At 35.8% G+C, this 27,751-nt stretch overlaps 2 protein-coding genes across 3 annotated transcripts in view; one reads left to right on the forward strand and one right to left on the reverse strand.

The window, feature by feature from the left end:
* LOC308668250 (uncharacterized protein) overlaps positions 1-27,751 on the forward strand; it is a 281,434-nt gene that overhangs the window by 30,879 nt on the left and 222,804 nt on the right. The window lies entirely within an intron of this gene.
* Positions 14,156-27,751, reverse strand: part of ZNF148 (zinc finger protein 148) — a 47,484-nt gene continuing 33,888 nt past the window's right edge. For both annotated transcript variants that reach the window (XM_081336912.1, XM_081336911.1), the window contains exons 6-7: positions 22,477-22,595; positions 14,156-21,576 (exon numbers count right to left, since the gene is read on the reverse strand). In XM_081336912.1, the coding sequence (XP_081193038.1) occupies positions 19,972-21,576; positions 22,477-22,595 (1,724 nt within the window). In that variant the 3' untranslated portion in view covers positions 14,156-19,971. The remainder of the gene's footprint in view (positions 21,577-22,476; positions 22,596-27,751) is intronic.

The raw sequence follows: 27,751 nt of genomic DNA on the forward strand, positions 1-27,751 counted from the left end.
AGTACAGGTAGTCCTTGACTTAAGACCACAATGAAGCCCAACATTTCTGTTGTTAAGCAAGGCAGTTAAGTGAATTTTGCTCCATTTTATGACCTGGGACAGTGCAGCCATCATGCCATTTGCCCAAATTTTAATCACGTGGCCATGGTGATGCTGCAACAGTCATAAGAGTGAAAAACAGTCATAAGTGCTGTTGTAACTTCGAATGGTCACTAAATGAATGGTTGCATGTTGAGGCCAATTTCAAACAGATAACCTTGACCACAGTTCTTTAGGGAGGGAAGGAAATGCTTTTTAATACTTCAGTTAATCTTTAAATAAATAAATCCTGTTATTAAGCATTTTGTGGCAAATGATGTTCATTGATGTATTATTAATGATTCAGCAAGGGCACTGAATATCTGGAATATTTATAAAATCTGATTTTGTAATTTGGTTTTGTTGTTTTCAAGGGTGCATCTGGTATTTTCACAGCAACTGATGTGTATGGAAGGAGAGGGGGAGACAGTGGAGGCTGAAGTAGATAAAATATTCAGTTACGTAGATTTCTTTTAGTAAATCATTTAATAGAAACTAGATTTTACATTTCAGTTCTATAGGTAACCATAAAAAAAGTGGAAAACCAATGTTGTACAAAAAAGGATCGTACTTTGACACTGTCTTGGCTGTCGTGATAAACTTTAAGAACTTTACTGATTAATTAATCAGCTGATCTCTTTTTGTTGCTGTTAACTAGCTTTGAATCCTGAAATTCCCTTTTCTCAAAAGACAGGCAAGTTCACTATAAGGTTGACTCAGCCTTCCATCCTTCCCAGGTAGGTAAAATGAGGACCCAGATTGTTGGGGGCAATTAAGCTGACTTTGTAATAATGCCGCTTGGGGGGTGTGTGAAAGCCCTAATAAGCAGGCCTATACATAGAATGAAGGCTACTGCTAAGCTTGTAAGCCGCCCTGAATCTTCGGAGAAGGGCGGGATATAAATGGAATTAAAAAAATAAAATAAAATAAAATAAAATTATTCTTCATTTTCTCAGTAATTCTTAGAATAGTCTGTTTGTAGCATAGAAAAATGATAATTGGTAACTTTAAGCATTGTTAAGCCCTTAATGAATTTATTCAGGCTGTTGCCAAAGTTAAGATAGATAAAATGATAAGACTTCCCACAAATGCCAGCTTTTATAAATATATTGTGTATCACAGACAAATATTAGCTGAAAGAGAGATGGTCGATCAAATATTTCTTAAGATAATGTTTTCCAAACGCGGTTAATGATACTTTGTTTTACTATAATGAAGTACAAAAACAGTATTTTGAAATTATATTAGGAGCCTTTGGGACAGAATACATCTACCAGGCTATTAGTAGTTTGTTTTTGTCTCTTTACAAAATATTAGCTGTCTTGCTGAGGAAATTATTTTACTTGTTCTTCAAACAGCTTTGCAGTTTGTTTAGTTTATGCACTGACAGATTGTCCAATTTTCCCCCCTATTGCATAGAGGAAACTTGAGTTAAGCACATTCTGATCTCCTGGAAATTGTCTCCTGGAGCAAAGAATGCTTCCAAGGCATTTTAAGGGTCTAATAAGAATTGTGGAAATACTAAGATGGTTTGCAGTAGAAAAAAAAAACACAATCAAGTGGCTAAGCACCGACAACATAAGGCCCACCCACTTTGAATTATTTTTTTTAGAATCATAAAGAATGCAATTCACAGTTCTAAGTGATAGTTCAAGTTGATCTGAAACTTTGATGGCAGAATATTTGACAAAAGTGATATCCAGATGGCATATAATTGTATTTTGTTCATTATTTATTACAGTTTTCCTAATCCCCCTTTACAGTCCAGATTTTCAGAGCACATTGCCAAGTGTTTCTAATCATGACAAAATAGCAGTAACTAGAACACACGCCAGCTTAAAAGCATTAAAAATGGTAAAAAAACATCAGAAAATATAAAACTCCTGGCCAAATGAAAATATCCCCTTGTGCAGAAAAAAAATATCAGGATGAATGAGGTTCCTGGGAGAGGGCTTTCTGTAACTGCAGAGGTCAGGAGAAAATATTGTTCTTTTCTGCTGCCACCCATCTTCTCTCAAATACCTTGCTCCTTCTGATTCATAGTTTCCTTCTGTCTTTCCCTGTGTGACTTTCCTGTCTCTTCCTAAGAGCAACCAAGAAAGGATAGACAGCTCTTAGCAAGATCTAATTTCATTACTCATAGATCTTAATTAACCGAAGGGTTCCATTGCTCATTCCCTTAGGTAAGCTGCAGCACACTGAGCTATGTTTCAAATAAAAGTAGCAGGCAAGACTTGAAATTCCTGGCACTGTAACTTACATTCTGGAAAAAAACATTACAAATTAAAGCATTGTAGATGTTTTGTCTGTTAATTAACCTTGTTAACCAGTCATTTACAGTATAAAACAGAAAAAATATTGTTAAAACTGGATATATTAACATCAAAATAAAATAACAAAGGATTAGAAATGCTAAATGTGAAGTTTGTAAGTTAACAAATAATTCAGTCTGTTTTGCAGAAAGTGCATTTCAGACTCAATAGACAGAGAAAAGGCTTAATTCTGAGTTAAAGTACATTAAATCTACAGCAAATCTGTGTGTGCGTGTGTGTGTGTGTGTGTGTGTGTGTGTAAATACTCTGCTAAACAAACTGGATTTTCTTGTATTTCTTTTGAAGACGTTTTGCTTCTCATCCAAGAAGCTTCTTCAGCTCTGACTCGATGGTGGGGAGTGGTAGGATTTATATTGCTTGCAGACAGGTGTTCATTTGCATTCCTTTAGAGCAGGGGTCTTCAAACTCGGCCCTTTTATGACTCATGGACTTCAACTCCCAGAATTCCTCAGCCAGACATGCTAGCTGAGGAATTCTGGGAGTTGAAGTCCATGAGTCATAAAAGGGCCGAGTTTGAAGACCCCTGCTTTAGAGACTCCTTGAAACCATTTGGAGGTTTACCTGTGTCCTCGGTCACCTGAGTAGTGCAAATGTGTGTGGAGCTTTCTTGGCTGCAGGATGGTTGTTTTTTTTTTCTCATCCAAGAAGCTACTTGGATGCGAAACGTCTTGGAAGTGAAATGTCTTAAAAAAAACAACACAAGTCCAGTTGCCTCCTGAAAAAAGCACCTTTGGGACATTGACTTCGCTTGTCAGAAGCCAGCTGGTAAGGTCGCGAATGGTGACCACATGACCTCAGGTTGCTGCAACTGTCAAAAATACATTCTAGTTGCCTAACAGTCAAATTTCAATCATGAAACTGTGGGGATGCTGCAACAATTGTAAATGCGAGGACCAGTTATAAGTCACTTTTTTAAGTGCTGTTGTAAGTTTGAGTGGTGACTAAGGGAATGGTTGTGAGTCAAGGACTATGTGAATAGCCATGACATTCCCTAGTACTCTCCTATCCAAGTTACCCTTCTTCTGACTCAGACAAGAGTTCAAATACTGTCAAAGCTGAGACACCTATTAATACTATGGTAAAAAAGCTAAAGGAGTCCCTACAGATTTTACTCTGCTATTCGACTATAGGGGGCGGTGCTCATCTCTGTTTCATCAGTATGATGTCATGTAGTGCTCTTACTTTCCCACCAAAGTGGTACCTATTCATCTACTTGCATTTGCATCCTTTTAAACTGTTAGGTTGGCAGGAACTGGAGCAAGGACAGGAGTTCACCCGTTGCATGGTGCTCGGGTCTCTAACCTGGGCTGCCAGTTTTCCAGCTGACAAGCCCAATGTCTTAATCTCTGAGCCATCGCACCACCCCTTTAATACCATGAGTATACTATTATTATAATATCTGGAGAAGTCTTCCCCCAAGTCAGTTTCATACTGTGTAGACAAAGCACAGTGACCAGGTTTCAAAACAGCTTCACATATAGAACTTATGATAACCAAGGTGAAATTTTCATTTCCTATCATGAGTAGCTGATTTCCAAAAATTGGATGTCCTAAAAGTTAGCTTTTGTCCAAAGAAAAATGGTGGTGAATTGAGCAGTGCCAAGCAGACTAAAGGGAATAGAAAACATAGCTACAAAATGTTGCAGCAAAGCTCTATAACAGAATGCAGTATTTTTAGGGCAGCAAGTTGCTACAGCAACAGCCCATCTTTCTTGCCAAATTAGTGAGAACTTTCACAGTAAAGTAGACATCCCACAGGATCTTAGAATCTGGTAAATGGGAGGCATAGAAGGGGGAAGGGAGTCAAAATCTTGCAAATGTTAAAACAAAAAAAGGGACAGAAAGCTGTTCCAAACAATTATTAGCTTAGAAAGAGTAATTATGATAAATAGAAAACAGCAATTATAATAAATAGAAAAAAATATAGTTCCAAGAGAAAATGGTGATCCAAGGAAAGGCCATGATTTTTGGTTTACTTTATAAAGACCATCCCCAACTTGATGCTCTATAGAAGTGCTGAGCTACAACTTCTATTGTCTATAGCCAACATGGCCCCAATTAGCAATGCTTGATATAGGTGATGAGATTTGTGTTCAGTGCATCTGGAGAATGCTAGGTTGAAATTTTCGTATAATAGATAGAGAATGCACAGTGTATCTGGTCAGTTTAAAACTATCAACCTTTATTTAAGAGAAACATGTGGTCTAGGGCCATATGCCATTCTTGGCTTACTTTCAAAAGTCCGCTGGAAGCAATTAAATTTACCCTTTGACCAAAACTATCTGTCTCTTCCGTTCCAAGGTAGTCTGCAGCTTGGGATGAAGAACATGGCACCTGAAAGTGAATGAGATACAGAAAGGGGAACAATTAAGAAAGGGGAACAAATAAACAAGAAAGGTGTCAAAAAGAGCACAAAGGAGGAGGGGAATGGCATCAGCTGTTTTAGCCTATGAGGACATCCTGTGTTGGATTCATTTCCACTTCCCAAAGCCCCCTGATTAATGTGACTGAAATTATTTTTAAAGTTTTGTCTCTGCTTTAAGATAGCTACTGATAGCATCGAAATAACTTCGATTACTATCATATGCAGAAGAACAGATTTAAAAAAAAAAAATGACAGGGACCATTGTTTCTTTGATTTCAAATAATTCAGATTTTGGGTTGACTTGGTTTTGTTATGAATAGGCTTTTCCTAAAGGGTCACCTGAGGATATGAATAGTTCTGAAAGAGATCCGAAAGTGTATGTTTTTCAGTAATTCTGTCCTGTTATATAGGTACGCTGCCTGGCACCTATCCCCTTTGCAATTGCAGTTCTCCATTTGTAGCTCCCAAAGCATTCCTAAAACAACCATTTTTCAGTGGTGTAATTTTTAGGTCAAAAACAGCAAAGTAAAAATAGGAATGAGAGTATCTATCTCTGGGGAACTGAAATGCTCTAGTTCCCACTCCAAATCCAGAACATCTATTTACAAATGGCCTGAGTGTTTGGCCCCACTCTTTCTAGTAAAGTCACTGGCTCACTAGAAGACTTACAGCAGGCAAGTGATTTTTATGTGTTTTGTGTATGCTGTCCATCTTGCCAGATGGACCACGTTGAGAGGAAGAGAAAGATACATGCTCACTGGAGATAAAACTATTCAGGCACAGCTGCTTTTTTTCTTGACTATCAGAGACAATTACACGGCAGTGAGTAATAAAGAGTAACACTGCAATAACTACGTATAGCAGACGTGATTGACCTCATGTAGGCTGGACAGGGATGGCTAAAGGGCTGGATGTGGCCTGCGGGCTGTAAAATTCCCAGGTCTGCTCAACAGGATTCTTTTCCTCCAAATGACCTCATCTTCTTCCATTATCGCAGCAATTTGTTTCCTTCTCCTGTCTCTCTAGAGTCAGTGCACATCAGTGCTCAGATCGAAGTTGAGGCAAAAGAGATTAAGGCAATTGGAGGTTATGTTCCTTCTTATCGCTTGCAAGCTTGAAGAATGCAGAGAAGCAGTCAGCAAGATGAATGGCAGGAATGTTGATGGCCCCTAGATTCCAAGATCTGGTCAACTACACAGATGAGATTGGAATATGGAAGTATGGAGCATAAATGAATATTCTTTGTTTCCTCAGTGACCTGCTCAGAACATCTGGAATTGAAAAACTCTTCACGAAATAAAGAGCAGTTTAAGTAAAGAAAATAGAGAGCTCAATCAGCACACGAAAGGGCTTGAAGAGACCAGACACAACATGACTTACAAGCTCTTCCTTGCCTATGAGCAAACTGGCTGTGTTTGTATGACGTGCTAAACCAAAAAGGTCAGTTAATCTGCAAGGGCATCACCATTTTACTTCCTGTTGCCTTTGTATTTTTAAATAGGTTTTGTGGCTGACAATGTTTCCAAGCCTAACTACACTTTTGAATTTCTGAAAAACAGGGCTTTTGCTCAAGGTTGTTTTTTTTTTAATAGGTTGCAAACTTAACTTCAGAAAGTCCACAGTGGGTTTGCTTTCAGCTTCAAGTATGCCAGTATACCAAATAGTTTAGCTAAAGAATTGCACATGACCATGGATAAAACAGCAGTACATGCAGACTCATTTGTGAAGGATAATTCCATCAGACATTAAAACCAGACAGGACACTGACTGACCTCCCCCAACAAGATCAATAGACAAATCAACAGAGCCAGATCAATAACCAGGGAGGGCCTATTTAAACAAAAACATAACACAGAAACTAAACAACACTCATATCTCACAACATAAGTCACTCAAATACGTTATTAATAAGCTACAGAGCGTACTGGGCAATGACACGGCACTTTCTCATGCATTGGGTGGTGGCCCCAAACTTGCATAGAGATAATCACTCAACCTGAAGCAGATTCTCACAAACAGCAAGAAACAACAGGACAAAATGCCATCATGGGAACCAGACTCTGCAACAAGTCCCATTTACTTTGCCTCCACATCTACAACAACAGCACCATCACAGGCCACAACAAGCCTATAAGGTTAGAGGTGTTCCTCCTCCAATAAGTTTTGCCCCTCTGGATTCTACTTAGGACAAACAGGAGAAATTATGTGCAAAAGAAAAAATAATGATAAAGGTTGGCATCAAAATCAGACAAGGTAATGTCAAAACACTCCAATCTCTCAGGACCTTCTGACTGTTTTATAAAATGGGAACTTTAACAGCACCATCAAGTGACAAACTATTGAATTCAAACACTTCAAATGAGCTCAACAAATACAATAGGTTTTAACACAATTGTTAAATAATAAAGTACTTGTAATCTGTTTCCCATGTAACCTGTGTCTGCATAACCAAACTTTCCTGTCTTGTTCTAGTCCTACTTCAATTTAGCCACGTGAGCTTCAGATCACAGAAGCTCATCTTTTAAACAAACATTATTAGTTAGAAAAGATGCTATCAGACTCATTTTCATATGTAATATATAGAAATCAACAAAGATGTCCCGAAGGTCTTTTTTTTCCCAAAAAGCAACTGTACTTTCTTGGTGTTTTCTTTGAAAATGTTTCGCTTCTCATCCAAGAAACCTCTTCAGTTTGGAAGAAATATACAGCATTTCGTACTAAAATAAAAGTTGGTGAAATCCAATTGGCTCTATCTGCTGGAGACAATTGACAGATTACCCTCTTTCTAGTAAACATTCTGCACCCTTAAAATATGTTCCTGGAGGCTTGAGGGGAAGAAAAAAAAAGGAAATGAAGTTAGCATGCTGCATTGGATGTCACCAGACGTGTTGCAGACAGTCCTATTCCTTAGAGAGAGAAAAAACATAATTGACTTGCATTGGTAGAAATAATTAATAGAAATATTTCATAAAATTATGAAAGGATTATTAAAGTATGCAAACAGTTTATAACTACCATTCTATATTATGTAACATCTACCTAATCAAATTCCCAGGGAATACCACAATTTAATTCTTGCATTCAGTTTCATAGACTATCTTATTAAAACAACTGCAGAAGAAAACATTGTTTCAGTCTCTTTTGGCGGTATAGAAAGGTACAAATCCAAAACCAGTAATTTTATTATGGTACTATTCAGTCAAACATTGTTACTCTACTACTGTTTTGTTGCTGTGTTCTTTATATAGTGTCATCTAGGCACATGGCTGTTTGGAAAGGATGGCTATGACAGGTCCTTCATCCCAATGGCTTATGATCAAGGCTGACAATTCTAAAGTTGTGGCCTCTACAGCTACTTCAAACCATACTGCTCTATTTTTAGGCACAGAATGACCCGCTCAGTTTCCTGTCACTTTGAGGCTGAAAAGAAACAAAATTTGTAGTGTAAACCAGCAGTCCCCAAACTTTCTGGCTTGGTGGACCAGAGGGAAGGGGATGGTTCTGTGAATGGAAAGTGCGTGCACGAGTGCCCGCGCTCACGCAAATGGAGCTTTGCGTTTATGCCCGCCGCTCATGCAAGTAGAACTGCACGTGCATGCTCACCCACCGCTTGGGCAGCCCAGTTCTGAACAGGCCGTGGCCTGGTAGTGGGCCATAGCCTAGGGGTTGGGGACCCCTGGTGTAAGTCTTGAAATAGACTTAATTCATATAAACATGTAATCCCCCCCCTATTCCTGATGGAGAAAATGGGAAATCCCAGTTGAAAGTCTGCTGCAGCCTGGGCCAGTTGTTCTTATCCTAATGTAACTGCAGCTCAATTGTCTTTTCCTAAATAGTAGCGTGTGCTGATAGAAAAAAAATATTTGTAGCTCAGGGTTGAGCTGTGGGGTCCTTAGTGTTCTCTCAGCTACAACCGAGTTACAATTAATCACCAAGCTCAGATAGCATCAAGGACCCTATAGTGACATGTAGCCACAGCCATCAAAAAGTTACTAATCTCTGATCTATTAGAAAATACTATAACCATGAATATTTGGTAAAATACTTGGCAGTTGGAATTTTTTAGAGTATAAAATGAGTCATAGTTAATGTCCCGTGCTTCCTTTTTTTTCCTGTGAGAATCCAATTGCATTAAAAGAAAACTTGCTTTTCCAAGTTGTGTAGCAGGTTAAACTGCAATTCAGAGTCTACACTTTTCCCAAATTTTAAGGTGGTCTCCATTATCCCTTCCACATCACTGCATGAGGACGATAACATGTATGGAGAATTCTACATACTTGTTTCGCCCAGCTTTACTTCTCTTCTCTCCCGTGAACATTTACGCTCTGTCCCTTTATAACACAACAGACATGAGTGTGATTGTTGCTGTATAATCTACTTGTTTTTATCCAATGTATTGTACACTAGTTTTTTTAATATTAGAATTCTGAAACCACAGCATACCAGCTTGTTCTAAATATGGAGGATTTTGTTTGATTTAAAACATTGAAATGTCATTTGATCATCCTGAAGGTAAATAGCAACGTACTGCTGATGATAAAGTAGCCAGTACGGGTGACGTTCAGTTGTGCAAGCTAAACTCTGCTCATGCAACAAAAACATAGCTCTTCCCTCATCACTTCAGCCTACCAGGCATCGCTAAAAACTACTTTGAAGCACTGAGGAACGCCTCCCATTGTGCCCATTTTTGAGAGTACACGTAGAAAGGAACAAGCTTCCTTCCTATTGCGCTCACAATTGGATTTTACTGCATTAACTACGCCTTCTAATAGGAATCCGATTTATTTTTGTTTATGGCAGATGATGTACAATATAGTACAGAATGCAGAACGAAATATACAGTGCTTATAAATAGATTGCCAACTTCTGTGCTGAGAATTATAAATGACCCTTCATCTCTGAACATGAAAAGTGGAAAGATGGAAAGCACCAGGCCATTTCTAAAACTACAGCTCTATGACTTTGACACTCTTAAATTTTAGTATTAAAAACAGAATGTAAAGAAATAGCATGGCAGGCAGATGGAACATTCATGTATGCTCAGACTTGGGTATGAGGACTGGGGAATATGATAGATGTGTATTGCTGTTGCTAAAGCCATCGCTCTCTCCCAAGGCCAATAAAAACAAGGCATCATGAAACATTAATATACTAAGATTAACACTTCCAAATTATTTATTTTTTGATCAAATTAAATTTATTCCCAGGGAGAAGAGAGATCAAAACATGTGCTTATGATTAAAATAGATCCTCTATTAGATCCTCTATGAAACTGAAATGAATGGTGCAAAATAGCCCAAATACCTGACTAGCATCTGACTCAGCCACTTCATTATATGGTTCATGTTTACATTATTTCCATGTCATGCATAATAAATAGCATATCTCCAGATGATTATCATAGAACATTTAGCATGAATTTGAATTATCAGGAAAAAAAATATGAAGAGCACACAGATACGATAGGAATTATGAAGTTCTGTGAGACACATTTCTTCTAATTTATTGGTGTTAATGTTAAATTACCACTAAAACATTCTGTTTACAACCTGAGACTGAATAATTTTGGTTAGTGTGATGGTATATGGGATTTTCTGCAGCATCAGTTAAGGAAAACTTTAAGTTTCATTCTACAAAAAATATAGTATCTACTTTTCTTTCTTTTAAAAGGAAGTTCTATCCCACAGTGCACAGTAAAAAAGGAATTTCTGACCAGTACCTTGGTGGGACCCATCTGAATTCAACATCCTAGTGAATTTACATCTTGTTATTCATGCTGTAATATAAAAGTAACCTAAAACGAACGGCGTATATTTATATAGACAGTATTTAGGTGTCTATGGAGATACTCAATCACCCAGGTCATGATTGTCCCAAAGGTGCTTTTACCAAAGAACTGGATTTTCTTTGAAAATGTTTCATTTCTCATTCAAGAAGCTTCTTCAGTTCAAATTGAGTCCCCACTAGTCATTCCATATTGGTCCACCACTCATTTCCCACAGTCAGAACTGAAGAAGCTTCTTGGATGAAAAATGAAATGTTTTCAAAGAAAAAAACCAAAAAAGTTCAGTTGCCTTTTAGAAAAAGCACCTTTGGCACAAATGTCTTTAGGACAGTTTCCCTAAATAATTCTTGTTTTGCAATGTTAGATTGCAAAAGATAAATCTCCCATATATAAAATATAGAGTTTTGGAAATTCTATCTTACAATTTTTTCAAAAACTAAGCAAGAAGGAATGATCAACATTATTTGTAACATTATCAGTCTTGAATATAACTTAGAAAAAAGAAGTAAAATATTAACATTAATATTAAATGCATGCTTTTGTTAAATATTTTTAAGACTACATGTAAGAAAACATACAAAATAATATATAAAATAAATATTAATATAACAATGAAAAAAATTCAAGCCAAACTGAGGAATGCAGTTAAGTATCTAAAGCTTAACAATACTAGCCCAGAATTGGATATTTAAACTCTAGATAGGTTTTCTAGAAATCAAAATATTAATTTATATAAATAGTGAAGATTGATATGGATGAAAGAATAAAAGATCATTTAGACATACGGTAATATGATTTTCCACTGATCAACCATCTCTTGCCAGTCATTTCCTGGGGATTATACATGGGGCGGTGCAAAATATGGCAATTGTATATCTTGTTATGGGATCATAGTCTAGGGCTAATAAACAAGGAGAAACTTAAGCCTTATGAGGAGCAATTCATATTTCCTCCCGAATTAGCACTGAAAACCATGTTCAAGAAATTTAACTTTTCCATCAATGTCCCAGGTACATAATGTTTTATCTTCCCTCTAAAACAGTTGGAAGTGACAGGCAGAAACTTTATTTTGGTCACTGACAAATAAAAGTATATTCAGTAAAACAAAACAACGCAGAACTATCCCCTAAAAACAAGAACTACTGGCAGCCATTTGTGGGTGAAGTTTACACATAATGGAGCAAACTTCTGCTACTTGAGGAGAGCTAAATTTATCTAGATGTTTTAACAAATAGTTATCAGAGTCCCTGGGAAATTTAAATAAACTTGAAGGGAGGGTATCACACCTTGCCAGAGTTGGGGTTTCTAGTTTTATTAACTTTTCCAGATCTAAATATTTCTAATTGCCTAAGATGTGCCACAAGTACGATTGTGCACCTACATTTGTCAACGGTAAGATTTTAAAACCTATTTAGATCAACCAGGTGCTGTATGTCCATATTCCTTATTTCAACGCTGCAGGGACAGCAGATAGGAGGAAGGAAGGCCAAGGGAACCTGACTTTTATCATCAGAGATTGCTTCCAAACAGACTGAAATCTGTCCTCCAGAGACAGATGAACTGTGGCCAGAGACAAAAATGGTCATTTTAGCTAATCTTTAGTATAGATGTCTATGGTCCAGCCTCCACTTTTACCAACACTAATGACTAAGACGAGACACCTGTATTTGATCTTCAAAATTTAGTTTCAATTTGCTCAGTGGGATAGACCCAGCTGTGCACTATAGAGCATCTGTTCCAGTGTTTTTACTATAAATAACGTACAACTCATTCTTGTTCACAAGACTCTGATGGAAAGCACACTCCTTTGAACATTTTGGGCAATATAGGAATATGAAAAACCATCGCCAAATACTAAAATATTATTTACCTACGTAATTGTCTGTTGGTGCCCTAGGCATGCTTTCCTAGCAAAACTCTGGATTCTGGTCTTTTGATAGGTAATTTTCAATTTATCCCCTTGCAAAATTATGCAAGAGCCTTCAATGCTCTTCTGAGACCTATATTAGTCTTAAATAATATAACCACATAGGACAGGGCTATTAAACTGGCAGCCCACGGGCCGGATGCATCATAGCGAAACCGCACCCACCTCATTGCCAGCAATGGCAAAAAAGTCGTGGTATGTCACAACATGTCATGAGATGTTGCAAGTTTGACACCCCTGACATAGAATGTAGTGGCTCATGAGGTTAGGACACTAGGCTGTCAACTGGCAGGCCTGCATTTAAGATCTGGTTGCTGCCATGGGCCAGAGTGAGCTCCTGTCACACGCTTCAGCTCCTGCTGACACAGGAGTTTGAAAGTGGGTGACCACAAGTAGATGGGTACCACCTCAGCAGGCAATTTAATGGGGACACGAAAGGTGCTCCCAACTGGGCATCCCCTAGGCACCAGTGATGCCATCGGCTGATCCTTTCAAGGCTTCAGTGCTTCCAACATGGAAGTGTAGTGTAGTGTAGTGTAGTATAGTACAGTATATAACAACATCAACCATATACATTATAATAGATTTCTCACTTAACCCTCTTTTTTGTTGGTAGATGTTAAATTAGCTTGGGGAGATAGTTGGTTTATGGCATGAGACTGCTTGTCATTCCACCTTCCTCTTGACCTCAACCGCAGATTCTTCTGCATGGGGTAACATTTGTCTTCAGCTTTGTACCATCAAGAATAAGAATAATATAACAGACACTGTACAATTGAGAAAGCTTTTAACTTCTCCCACAACTTATCATAAAACACTGACTTAATATCCCTGTATAAATTTACTATACTACTTATCATCAGTATTTGTTTTGAATAGATAAACCTGGATGATTTCAATGCCACTTAAGAGTAAGGATGATTAAACTTGCCTACACATATACTCTATTCAAATAATTTTACTCTTATTCCAAATAAGCTAGTTTTATGTAAACTACAATTATTACAATGTACTTAAGAACAATTTCTACAATTTAAAAAAATGAAAAATGTTCGTAGTGGGACTAAACCTCTATTCCTACAAGTAGATCTGGCCAAATTATCAGGCAGTACTTGCTGCTGGATTCTACTTACAGAGTTTGTTGCAGTTCACTACAATTGGATAGAATTGTCTGAAAATACAAGATTTGGCTGTAATAAAACTTTAACCTAAGCTCCAAGGAAGATTAATGGAAAAGAGAGCAAAAACAGTATTTGTCTATAATATCTATCCAGTTCTAACGGCAACAAGTTCTCTTTGATTTTTTTAGTTGCTATATTTAAGGAATCATCTTTTTTAAATATGCCTATTAATTTGATAAAACATAAAGAAAAAAAGAAAAGGCAAACATAAATGAAGCAAAAATTGAAAGCATGACATCATTAGGAATTTGTTACTACTGAATGGAATGACACTTGTGAGAATTTATTCTCTCATAAAGAAAGAGAGACTATGACTTCAGGAAAACCTGGGCAACTTCTTCAAGAACTGCACAATCTATGTTTTGGAAAACTGAGTTATTACCTAAGTGTACTCACTAATATTTCTTTAGTGTCTTACAACAATCTACATTTTTCAAATAAGAAGCCACCACATGTGCACAATTACCACAGAAACACACAGTCATCACAAAATTCCTGATATTCCAGGAATCCTGCATCTCCTAATTTATTTCAAATACAAAATAATTACACAAATTTATAGATTCAAGGTTTATACAAAAATGGTCTGTATCATTTATACATATTTTCAGACTCAAACTGGGAATTTAATCGAGTTTGATGAAATCATAAGTAACAGTAAAACAATTTGTTATTGTGTGCTAATACTGTATTAACATTAAAATAGATATTCATTGATGTTAGAGGGGATTTTATGAACTGAAAGTTAAAGGATGCATATGATTTCAGGAAAACAAATACTTTGTATCAGAAAATGCATTCCAGTAGAATTCTGTTCTTTTCTTGAGTCCAAGCATAGCATTCTTTTAATGGGCTGTACAATAAAACTTTATGCTTTCTTCCAAAGTTATCCTATTTCTGGACCCATTTGTAGATCACACAGCATGGTTCACTGAGTGCACTCTAAAAGTGAAGTTGGATTTATTTGAATACCAGGATTCTTTCCCCAACACTGTTAAAATAAAGACAAAACTACAGAGACAAAATCCAGTATAGTTTCCAACAACAAAAATTCCCAAATACTGTTGCAAAAATTCCTTCTACTGAAATGATTTGCTACCATAATAAAAAGCATACATTACATATAAAAAGATACCAGTGTACTAAAAGTGACAGAAGTGAACTAGCAAATCCTTCAAAGCACATATTATATAAATGACTAGCATTTAAAAACATTTCCTCCTATAAAATGTAGGTCATTTACATTTATAAATCTGCGATTTCCACCCCCCCATCCACTGAAACAAGTTTTCAAATAATTCTGCTATTCAACTCTGTACAGCTTGAAACCACAGTTCAAACTTAAGTTTCCGTTTGACTTTTTGATTTCTTTCACTTGAATTAAATAAAGCTCATCTCATCAGCTGATAATTCCTATAGCAAAAAGTAATTTTATAAAAATAAACCATGACTCAATGCTCAACTGCAGTGTACAATATAAACAGAGCTATTTTCTTATAGTGCACAAATCTGATTTTATAGAGATGCATATTCATATTTTCAATCGGCACAGAAATGGTGTGGGAGAAAAGTCTTTTCTTCCTTCCAGGACACCGACATTGGTCATCTTCATCGTCTTACAGAAGTGCAATTGAGCCATTAGTTTCATAATGAATGTGTGTGGCAGGTGCAATACAGATCTAAAACTCTACTCTTCCTGCAACTCCGATTGTGCTGTGTAAACAACATTATGCTTCAAACAGAAAAAAATGTCGGATTTATTGATTAAAAACATTAACTTAAAACAAAACTATTGAATTCCCCCAAACAGTTTTTGGAACTATCCTTATGCTACTTGTACAGTTAGCATGGTTAGGCATTATTGCTTACATACAGTACATCATATGCCTCCTGATATAAAGCAGTTCTATGATCTGTTTATATACAAGGTTCTTTTTTTTCCTTTTTAGTTTAAAAACAAGCTGTAAAAACATTACATACTTTACAGACAATACAAATTCCCACATTGGTACTCAAGTCTAACAAATGGAATGCATAACATTAATTAAAACGTCAAAAAGGAAGACTGACAGTAAGTCCTTGATTGTCAAGACACATTTATATTTTATATATAAACTCTTAACTGTGCAGAATCAAAAGATTCAATCATAGGTACATCCTTATTTAATAACTCATATTTACAGAACAATATTGCATAAAAAAATAAAATAAACATTTACATATTTCTATTTTTCCATGTTCTGGGGTAAAGAATGCAAGAAACAACTCTGAGAAAATTGCTTGTTTCAATTTGTGTCTATTACCAAAAGAACTCTCTCTCTCTCTCTCTCTTTTAATTATTATTGAAAAGAAAAACAATGATTTCTATATGTATAGCAAAATCAATTAATCAATCAAATTTCCCTGAAACAAATTAATTGAAAAATAATGGAAGCTAAATTTAACACAATGTTGTTTTTCATTCACTGTAATACTTCTTCAGGACATCCTCCTTGCACGCAAAAAGAATAGTTAAAAGTCCTGCATACCTAAAAAAACTTGCATTAACAGAAAAGAAAAGCATTTCAAAAAGTTGCAAGGCTTCTGTTTGAGCAGAATTTAAGAAAATATAAACATCGTTTTTATTAATAATTTTATCAATTGGAAATATTACATATGAGGTTTTACCAAATGAAATACCCAGATCACAAACACATTTTTGTTTTCTAAATTTCTGAACTATATTCTAATATCTATATCTCCCTGCGACTTGAGTAAGAATTTCTACCCGACAAAATTTTAGGTTGCAAATTTACAAATACAAAGCAAGTTAATACTGAAATATTCAAGCAGGCTGATCTTGTATCTGGATCTTCTTCAAATATTCATGAAACATATTACACACGTTATTAAAAATAATCTGAGCAAATATGGAACATATGTTGTATGTGGAGCTATTTCTGAAGATAATCCCAAAACTATGGAAATAAAATCCAAAAGCTATCATTAAAATGTATTAATTCACACTATTGATTAGAATCCCCCTTTAAAATCACAAAATAAATAAGGGAAAAAAAGCAAGCATATGAGATTATAATGTATTTCATTCATTTTGACCAGTCTCTTAATTTGCAGCACTTACACAAATGCTCTGCAATATGCTTGTAAAAGTTACAGTCATAGTTTTATGTCTACTACATGACTTTACACCACTCAAGAGAATCAAGGGAAAAACCAGCTTGGGAATTATCAGCTATTCCACAGAAATCACAAAAACATTTTAGGTTTCAACAAACTGCTTGTTCTCTCGAAATATTGTGGCAACCTACTTTACCTTGGAATCTATATTAAAAGTTTTAGACCAATTTCAGAAAAAGCAAGAAAGGTGATCTAACATAAATGAAAAACAAATCATTCTAATTGTTCTTCAGACATGTAGTGCACTGCAGTTCATCGTGTTGTTTCTCTTTAAATAAATCATTCTTGGTAAATTATATAGCCTGAGTCATTGAGCCCCTCCCCCCAAAAATGATAAGGTAGCTATTTCAGCTCTAAATCAAAAGCCAATTCCTTCATTTACAATTTTTTTAAAGACTTTGAGATCCAGCATGTATCCAAATTTAAACTATTGAAGGATGAGATAAGGTTTTTTTTTATAAAAAAAATAAGCAGTATATTTCTGTTTAAAGATGACACCAAAGGATAGTCAACCAAACTCTAAATATACTGTGGAGTTTAACAGGATTTTAGGACCTAAATAAAATGTAACAAAACTTTATTCTAGCAAAATATAGTTTTATTAGTACTATCTCACAAATGTACTGTGTGCATGAGATTGACCTGTAAAATTCCCTAATCCTAGTTAATTTAGAAAGCTGCTTTTAGGTAAAAAGTAATTTGGGATCTTACATGATTTTTACGGACAGGATGACAAACACCAAAACTAATGCTTCTACTCATACATGAGGTATTTCCTGTATACTCCATCTATGCCACTTTGGGCTTAAACATTTCTTGCTAAAGCACCCTTTCTCCAATTAATAGATTTAATGATGCTATGGAGTAACTTCCCTCAATGCATCTCAAGAAGCCATCATAATCAAGCATTCTGGTGTTCGTAGCCATGCACATAAAGCATTTTGGGTGTCTGCTAGAGTTCATTCGGCCTCCCTTTACAGTATTCATTTTTTAATGTTACGTATGTTCATAGGAAATAAAATACCTACATTTTCTCCACACAACTTGGGTTCCTCTTGGCTATCCACAAATGGCTGCAAACTTTCCTTTTTATTCCAGCTACATTGTTTTACTTGCCAATCTTGCTTACCTCGCTGAAACATAATCTATTGCTAACTAAATAAATAGGGGAACACTGAGATATCCTGCTGGAAAAGCTTAGTTAAAATTAACACGTTATTGGGGCACAGATACAACTAGCAACAGGAAAAATAAAAGATTAATTTTTAGAAGTATTTGTGTATAACTGCATCATCATTAGGATTATTTAATCAGGTATTTAAATTTGTAGGCATTGTGTAGAGAAAAATGGGATGCAACAACCTAACTGTTATGGAAAGGAATGCACAATGAATCTACGAAGATTCACAAGTAGATTTAAAGAGTATTTTGCCATCCAGAACTCTTAGGTAAATATTATGATGGCCTTGAAGTTCTACTGAAGAAATAGAGGAGGAAAACTGCCAATGGGATAGGAAGCTATGTTTAATTAAAAGTCACAATTACTCTGGATTTTTTTTCTTAACCAAATTTTGAAAGAACTCTGGTTTCTTAGGTTTTGTGAGAGAGAATAGCAAGGAATATATCTTAAACTGATATGTGCATCCTTCTTCCCTATCTGAATTATTTTTGAGAAAGAGAAGCACATTCCTAACACCCAGCCTTTCCATAATACTACTTAATGTTTTCTATTAATGGATACATAGAATAGAATTCGTGGAAAGAATAAAATATTTGTTCTATTACAGACTGAAATAAAAATCATTTTTCAGCTTTAAAAATGTCTACATTAACCCAACATTTATGTTAAGTAAAACCATGCCATTTAAAAAAGTGTATATAGAATGATTTCAGCGCACTGTTTAACTCAGAACAATTTTATAGGGAAAATGGGAAAGGGATAAAATTTACACTTTATTGTGTATGAAAGATATTAAAATAGGGACTGTATAACTTTCTATCACTAACACTGTTCACCAGCTCTGGCTGGCAAAACTATAGTGAAATTGCTCATTCAGGTTAAGAGATGCAGTAAGAATAACTGCTTTAGAGAAAGTTTACAGTATCTAACAAGCTGAAGTGCCAAGTGTTTCTGGGTAAGCAAAACATTTTGTGGATGTTAAGGCATACCCTTCATTTTCATTATTAATTTTTAAAAAAATCCTACAATGTAAGGTGAAAATAATGCTGGATAATGAGCCTAAATGTCAAAAATACTTTTTTTTAAAGGAGAAATATGAGGAAGGATCTAAGTGCTCTAATGTTAATTATTGCAAATTTGTAGGATGAAATAGTTAAATTTTAAATCCTAGAGTTTTATCATTTATATAACATTACAGAACTGGGAACATAGACTGCAAAGCGTTTAGCTAAAATCTAACCATCTGATTAACTGTCATCACTGGTAAAAATTAATTAAAATTTAAATGCATGAATAATAGGGACTTAGCTTTTAAATAACTTTTAATTAATCAAACATTTAAATAGGAAAATGTGTCTAGCAAACATCATTATTTTCATTAAAGTGTATTAAAGGAAACCAATAAAAGGGTTATTATGTGGATTTAACAGAGTTTTTTTTAAAAAATAAGTCCCCCCCCCCCAATTCTTTGTAGCTTCTAGCTACAATCTCCTGACATTTAAACTTTTGGATTTGTACAGCTTATTCATATTCCCTGATGAAGTGCAACAACTAGATTAATTGGGAAATGCAATATGAATAATTTCATAATGATCATTTTCTCCCAAATAATCAAAGTTACCAAACTAGGAAATTATTATAGGAGAGATATCTTAGCTGGATTTTTTTTTGGTTTGCTTCATTTTTTTTTAATCAATCTCAACACAGCAAATTCCTGATCTCAAAAAAGGAAACAGCCACCTGCCTTTTCAGTGGACGCCCACTTATAAGGCAATTCAAAAAAAAAAGACAATTAATTAAAAAAAGTAATTATTAATATGCTGTACCAGCTTACTTTTTCATTATAACACAAGGCCTTAAATCTGTATAGGAGCCATCTTATACAGAAGACACTCATTCTCAACAGACCTGTGGTAAAGTGCCAATGTTATTTCTACAGATTTTCTTAGCCAAATGTTTGGCCTGTTGTCGCATCAGGTGACGAGTTCATCCCTGCCCGAGCATCATTTACATTCACCAAAGGAAATTCTGGGAAATCAGCACTTCCCCCCGGTCCCCGCAGGTTCACTTGTCCATTAGCAGTATTAAACTGAGATGATAAGCCAGCTCGTGCTCCATGATACTGAGCCCTGAATGGTTGCTCAAACGAGCCTATCTGATATCCTTGATGGACAGGCTGTGCCTCTGCCTTCTTCTGAGAGGTCACTTGATCCAAGAAGTCCTGGGTAGAGGATGATGAAGAGTGATTTGGCTCATCACCTGAAAAGGGAAAAGAGTGCTGGGAATCGCCAACAATCAGTCCAAAGTGAGACTTGTCTGGAGTTGTTCTTAGGGGAGAGTTCATTCCCGATCGAAAACTGTTAACAGGTATAGATGCATAGACCTGTTTGTCAATAGCAGAGAACGCTGGTTGCCCTGTAAGAGACTGGTTGTCATTCACAAAATTAAGGCTTGAGTTGTTCAAATAGGCATCATTTTGGCTCGTCCTGTCCAAAGCTTGCTGCAAAAACTTGGAATATTCCTGTAACATACTGGCTTTGTCAGAGGAGGAACCTTGAGAACTTGTTCCAACATTCTCCGTTTGCGTAACCTCTGACACTTCAGAAGAATTTATAGATATGCTGGAAGTCACTTCAGTATCAGCCACACTGAAAGCAATTTCATGCTGGCCATTGGCTTTATGTGAATAATGGTCTAAAAGAGTTTGAAGTACTTCGTCTGGAATGACACTTTTGTCATGGTTTCCTTTAATCTCCACATTCAGTGCTGACGTATCCAATATCGATGCTGTGCTACCTTCATCTATCACGCTTGCTACAGCAGCCTGGGTGACTGATGGCTGTGAAGCAATAGTGCCAACGTTCAGAGCATATTCTCTGCTGTTACTATTAGCCGCTTGGAGATACCGCCTTTTCTTTAAAAACTGCATTGCATCGTCATAGTTTGTACTGCTGTGGACGGGTTTACTGGGACCTTCCTGTAAAGAATCAACCTGGTCAATATCAGCGTTGCCTTCAGCCTCCAGTAAGCCTTGTTTATCCACAAGATCGAAGGCATATTTTGAAACCTTGCTGTCTTCATAAGAAGCTAGGGATGAAATGGTCTGACTCTGCTCCAGTGGTTGCTTGAGGTTTCTCTTACTGTTAATCTTTTTGAGCACGAGTTTAGGTGGGTGTATTTCTCCAGAATTTGCTTCATGTAAATGACCTCCAGTGACAGAAGAATGGGGCATCTCAACTGCATATTCCGCCACCATATATTCATCCTTTATTTTAGTACTGCCAGCGTACAATGGCAAGAAATCATTCTTATCTTTCCTATGTTCAGATTTGTCTGTCCCAGTTTCTTTATCCATCCCGGAAGATTTCAATTTCTCAGTTTTTTGCCTCTTCTTTTTTGGCAAAGCACAGTCTTTCAAAGATATAGGGAAGCCTTGATCTTCATCAGGAGTCAAAAGGCCAACTTTGGTGGCACTTCTATTGGGTTTCTTGTCACGGTTTTCATGGCACATACGTTTGTGTTTCAGTACACGATCAGTCCTTGAGAAGAACTACAAGGAACATGTTTTGGATTAGAGAAGAAAAAAGAAGTTTTGGGCCAATTTAGTTTTTGACATAGGAAAGTCTTCATAAGTCATATTGCTAGCATGGTAATTTTAAAAAATCCCAGAAAGGCACTACAGAAATTGCTGTGTGAAACCCCACCATGTCAAAAGATACGGCTCAGAATTTATGTTAAAACAATTTTAAGTTATTACAAAATTCAACCTTCTAATTCTGTTCAACAATTCTGATTTGTCTCAGCTTCTCTGCTCTCGTTTTTTTCTGTAGTTAAAAGTATGGTCCCTAGGGTTTACAGTTTTCCTTGTTGAATAACCATTCAACCAGATTCAAGTAAAGGTTTTGAAAAATTAAATGTAAAAATAACATAACAATAAATGTGCTCCTCTTCTACAAGACACACATTAGCATCAACTACTATAATACAGTTTGTCCTTGCTTACCAGTGGTAAATTGGCACTGGGAACTCTGTCACTAAGCAACACATTCATAAGGACTGACACGTGGCCATGCGGTTCCATGCAGTTGCAGTGTGTCTCGTGATTACCATTTGCGACTTCCCAATGGCTTTCCCATTGATTTTGCTTCTGGAAAGCTGGCAGTGAAGGCCACAGATGTTAATCACATGACTACAGGATATTGCGATGGCCACAACTACAAGAATCCATTGTAAATACCCCTCGTTCAGCAATGTTAAAATTTTTAAAATTTTCAACAGTCAGTGATTGAATGGATGTTAAACAAGGACTACCTGGACTACCTGTACAAGTTCATCACTTTGCTTATATTTATTTCCCTGATATACAGTACTGCAATGAATTACATAGTCACATTAGTCAAACAGTTCTGACAATTTTCACTGAATCTTTCTTTTGTCCTAGTCTAATTACCTGCAAGCAGTATTCACACTGATAAGGCTTCTCTCCACTATGAGTCCTCTTATGTCTTTCCATGTGATACTTCTGTATGAATCTCATGCCACATTCATCACATCGAAATGGTTTCTCACCTAAGAATAAAAATAAAAAGTATTGTTAAATAAATCGAGAAATAAGATCTATGTATGTTTCCATATTAACTTGCAGTAATTTTTATTCTCAAATACAATTAAGATACCACCGCAAAACTTGACATGAAAATGCCATAATATTCAGAACATACAATTTGGAAGAAAACCAGCATTGAATATATTTATTTTCATTCAAGTGTCTCAGAACTAGAAATGTAAAACAAGTATCAGGCACATATTCTTTCCTAAAAAGTTTTTGACACAAAGAGCTATATGAGGTTGGTGATAGTGAGGAATATTTCTTTACCATCTAGCAATTTAAAAATAGTAAACTTTTGTACAAAAAATTGTTGCATTTAAGATTTACTATTATTTTTTCTCACTTTTGTAAAGAGATCAAGTAACCATACTAACTTTGAATACACTATAGTCATTTGTTAACTAATCAAGTATCCTAATTCTACATTTATTTAGTTAGGCAATATGGAAAGAAAATAAATTCCTGATTTATACACTCAGCCTTCCTGGAGAATATGGTATCTTTAATATCATTTTAAATAAATCAAACTTCTCTCTGAACTTTCTTTAAACTACTCCTAAGAAAAGAAGTAATTCCATGTCAAATCAAGAAAACATAGTCCTTGAGGGTTGTATGACTATCATGATTTTTCTTGAAAATGTACACAAACATAAAAGCATCAACACTATATCTATAGTTTTTAAAACCTTTTTTAAAATGGCCTCTGGGATCTAAATTTCAGCCCCTCAAATATATGCTAAAGGTTATCTTTTCCCATAAAACATATCCTTATTTGTTTTGCCTGAAAATGAGATGTACACCATCCACAACAGTTAATGAAGTCTGTTAACTTCAATTCTTTAAACAGTGACAATTGCTCTTCTATATTTTCAAAACTATCACAACCGATAACCAAACATTTCAGAGAAAAATCAGTTTTCTTTTTGATTATCTGCTATATACTTATCAAATCTGATCTCCAATTTTACATTACTCTCTACTTTTCACAAAGATAACAGCTCCCAATGGAATAAAGACTCTTAATGGAAAAAAATGGAGTAACTGTATTTTTCTTTTGGTTGCAAGTTCTAATCTGATACTGGAAATAACTTTTTATTAAATTATATTTTTATGTATGCAGGTAGCCCTCAATTTACGACAGTTCATTTTATGACCATTTGAAGTTACAACAGCACAGAAAAAAGTGACTTATCACCGTTTTTCACACATTGCAGCATCCTTAAAGTCATGGGATCAAAATTCAGATGCTTGGCAACTGACTCATATTTATGACAGTTGCAGTATTCTGGGATCATGTGATTGCCTTTTGTAACCTTCTGACAAGCAAAGTCAATCGGGAAGCCAGATTCACTTAACAACTGTGTTACTAACTTAACAACTACAGTGACTCACTTAATAATTGTGGCAAGGAAGGTTGTAAAATGGGAAATTTGGGGCTCAATTGAGGTCATAAGTCAAGGACTACCCGCATTGACATTCAGTTTAATTCTGTTTCTAATAACCGAAAGTGCACAATAAGTGTAATATATTTTAAGCTCTAAAATAATTCACAATTCAAAATCTTCATTGATAACCTGTCATAAAGCAGGGAAAGAGGTTGCTATTCAACTCAAGGCACAAATGACTTATCACAAATGATCCTACTTAACATACTGAGCCAAGATCTATTTCTCGGGAAAAAGCTTTGAGGCAAAGAAACATGGAAGGAAAGGGTAGAGGATGGCCAGCAGCAAGGTGGGTGGACTCAAGTACAATGTTGATGAATATACAGTTGAAAGAGTTGAGTCTATATTGACCAGCTTAGGGACAGATCATCATGAAAAAAAATCTATGCAGTCATTAGGAATGGAAAATGACTTGATGGCACTGTGTCAATCAGAATTCATAGACCAGAAGAAATAAAATATTTGTTTGAGTAGGAAAGCCTGATGAGAGCCAATATTTAATTTTAAAAATAGTGAAGAAAACCTTTGAAACCAAGATCAAATACAGTTTGTATAACTTCACTCATATATTCAACTCAGGGAGGGAGAGAAAACTTTTCGTGGAAAAGATGGGCTATTCCACGGCAGAATTTGGAGAAATCATATTATCTGAAATAAGAAACGGGGAAAAAAGAGACTTTTATCTAGAGTTTTTTACAAAGCAAATTCTGCCTCATGCAAGTGGGTAAATGCTGTTACTGTGCTTTTTTAATCTTTTTAAACAAATGATCCCTGCAGCACTTGGCAGGAAGCGGACTATAATCCTAGATAAAAATCTTCTCTGTATATCAGTTATCAAGTTACAAATATCAAAAGTAATCATACCGTAACATTAATCTGACATTAACAGTATCTTGGATTTTGAAATGTACGTTCACTGAAGTGTGTTCTTTGAAATGTCAAACGCTTCCTTTTATCATACAGTACAATACTGTACGTAGAAACAACTATCTCAAAGTGTTTACATTGATCCACTGTAGAACCATAGCATATGTTATGGAATTACCTTTTATGTAAAAACCCACATGGCTGACACTGCTACTGTTCTAAATGTTTATAGGTGGCATGCTATTCTACAGTGAATAGCATTTGTTCAAATGGTAAAGTATACTACTGCTGATGACTGTTGAATATGCGGGACATGGTGAGCAATGTGAAGTTTTGGTGTAAAATCAATTATAAAAATAACATTTATTCATGATAAAAAGTCCACAACATAATGCTCCTTTTTTCAGATGGCATAGAATAAGGGTTTTAGAAAACATAGCTGTAAAGGTAAATCCAGTAACAAATTAGTAGATAAGTAACGGTGGCAATTTATACTCAGATAACACAGTATACAAAAATATTAAACCACTGCTAGAATTCTATATTAACAAAAGACTCATTTCTTACTGATTAGCATTTAGTTTTGGCTAAATACTACCTTCCCCCCAATGCTTATACTTTTCATCTCCTTTTTTATTTATTTTTCTCTTCTCCATAGGACGTGTTACTTTGCTTTAGCTTAAACCTTTACATTGTAATAAATATTTGGAATTAAACTAATCCAGTCTCACTGATTTAAAAATAATCGAGAATTTCAGTCCACTTGTGCTGCAACTTTCTCTGGAAAATTCAGTTTTCTAATCCTAGAGCCATACTTGTAACTTTTGGCATACAGGAGCTGCAAGCCAAAAACCAGTAAGTCCAGACCAAAAACAATCTACGTATAAATTACGTGTACTCGTTGCCATCCCCATTCAGACTCTACTATTATTTTGTGTACATGCAATTAAAATTATGTATCATTAACATGATCGCTCTCTAATTGCATACTTGATCATCTGTTCTGTCTGTTAAGTGAAAGGGTCTGCATTCAAGCTTTACAGGGAATATATGCAGGACTTGAATCTCAGGTTGTGTGTTCTTTTCCTAAACTGTTTTAACCATGGTTTATAGAATGAGTCACATTTGGATGCAGCTATGCGACATTCAAAGGACTGGATTGGATTGCAAATTGCCAAACGATCTGTGCAGTCAGAGGAAGAATCAGATTATCATTATAAACATCATAAACCATGGCTTAGAAACCATAAAGGCTGGGTTCACACAAAGATTCAATATGCTGTGTGAATCAGGTCACACAGTCCATTCAGATACATTAGTAATGTGACCTCATTAACCTTAGTCTGAAAGTATGAAGTAACACAATATTTATTCTGGTTTGTATACTGCAATCAATCTATTCTGAGACACTTGGGAGTGAGGTTATGTTATTTCCAAATGTGCCAGAGAGCTAGTTGTGTTCTTCCATATTGGACCGAAAACCGTAACTGCCTTGGTGACAGCTGGTAGGGAAGGGCAATTTCAAGATGTACCTTGAAGGAACCATGTCCATTGGTCAAGGAATTAACATTAGTAATTACAAGGCCAATGAGAAATATGACCAGTCAATGGGTCTGGCCAAGACTTTGAAAAGAAAATATCATATGTGATAGAGGAAGCCAAAAAAAGGAAAAGAGCAAGTCTTCCCCTCCAAAATCAACCTTAAACTGGGGTAGTGGTAGCCATATGATGTTAAGAAATCTGGTTTCTGTGCTGGACACTTTCATGAAAATCTCAAACAGGCAGCAGAACTCAGGACCAAAGAGTTTCAGGAAAATGAGGCATGGAAAACAGGTTTGGAAAGCAATTCAGCTTGGAAATCAGAAGCAAAAGAAACAGTGGAGAGCAGCTGAAAGCTGCTTAACTGTGTAGGATTTGGTTGATAAATTTAAAGGAAATGTGCTCCGAGAGACAGGCCACTGGGTGCTTATTATGTGGAAAAGAAAACCATAAGCTAAGCATACAAAATCTAAATACGGCTATAGTATTCCAACTTAGTACTTGGAAAGTAAGCAATTTTTAATAAGGCCAGTTTGGTCTAGTCATTAAGGCACCAGACTAGAAGCCAGGAGTGTTCTAGACCCACCTTCGGCATGAAAGCTGGTTTTGGGTCAGTCACTCTTTCTTAGCCCAATTCACTTCACAAGATTGTTGTTATGGAGAAAATAGGAGGAAGGAGGAGTATGTGTTTGCCACCTTGAGTTACTTATAAAAATAATAAGGGTGAGATAAATAAATGAAAATAAATATTATTTCTTTGCCCAACTAGAGTGATGGATCTCTAACCGTGGGATCAATTCCTTGCCTTTGCCACAATACCATACAGGCTACTGAGATTTTGTTAAGAGTTACAGTTAATTTTGATGGCAATATTTTTCTTTAATAAAGTCCCACTGACCCAAGCATTCAAAATTTACAACGGAATAATCATACCATATCTAGGTCACCAAAATCTTGTCCATCACTAGATGACAGCAAAGAGATAAAATAAACCCTAACTGTTGACATCTCGCTGTCCCCTGGATTTTTGCAGCCCAGTACGTTTAGCAGCCAATTAAAATGTGCAACTATAACGTACACATTATAATGTAAAGCTTCAGAAGAAATCATCAGTAATTCACGGTAGTTATGGTTGTATTCTACATAACTGGGATATGAATTACATGACACCAGCTTGGGAAAGGTTCAAATGAAGACCTACACAGTGCAAATGTACCACTTGCCAAAGTCACTACCTGAACACACAGACTACATATGATCAAGAA

Source organism: Vipera berus (assembly GCF_964194415.1).
Source record: "Vipera berus genome assembly, chromosome: 1".
In the NCBI taxonomy this organism is placed as follows: domain Eukaryota; kingdom Metazoa; phylum Chordata; class Lepidosauria; order Squamata; family Viperidae; genus Vipera; species Vipera berus.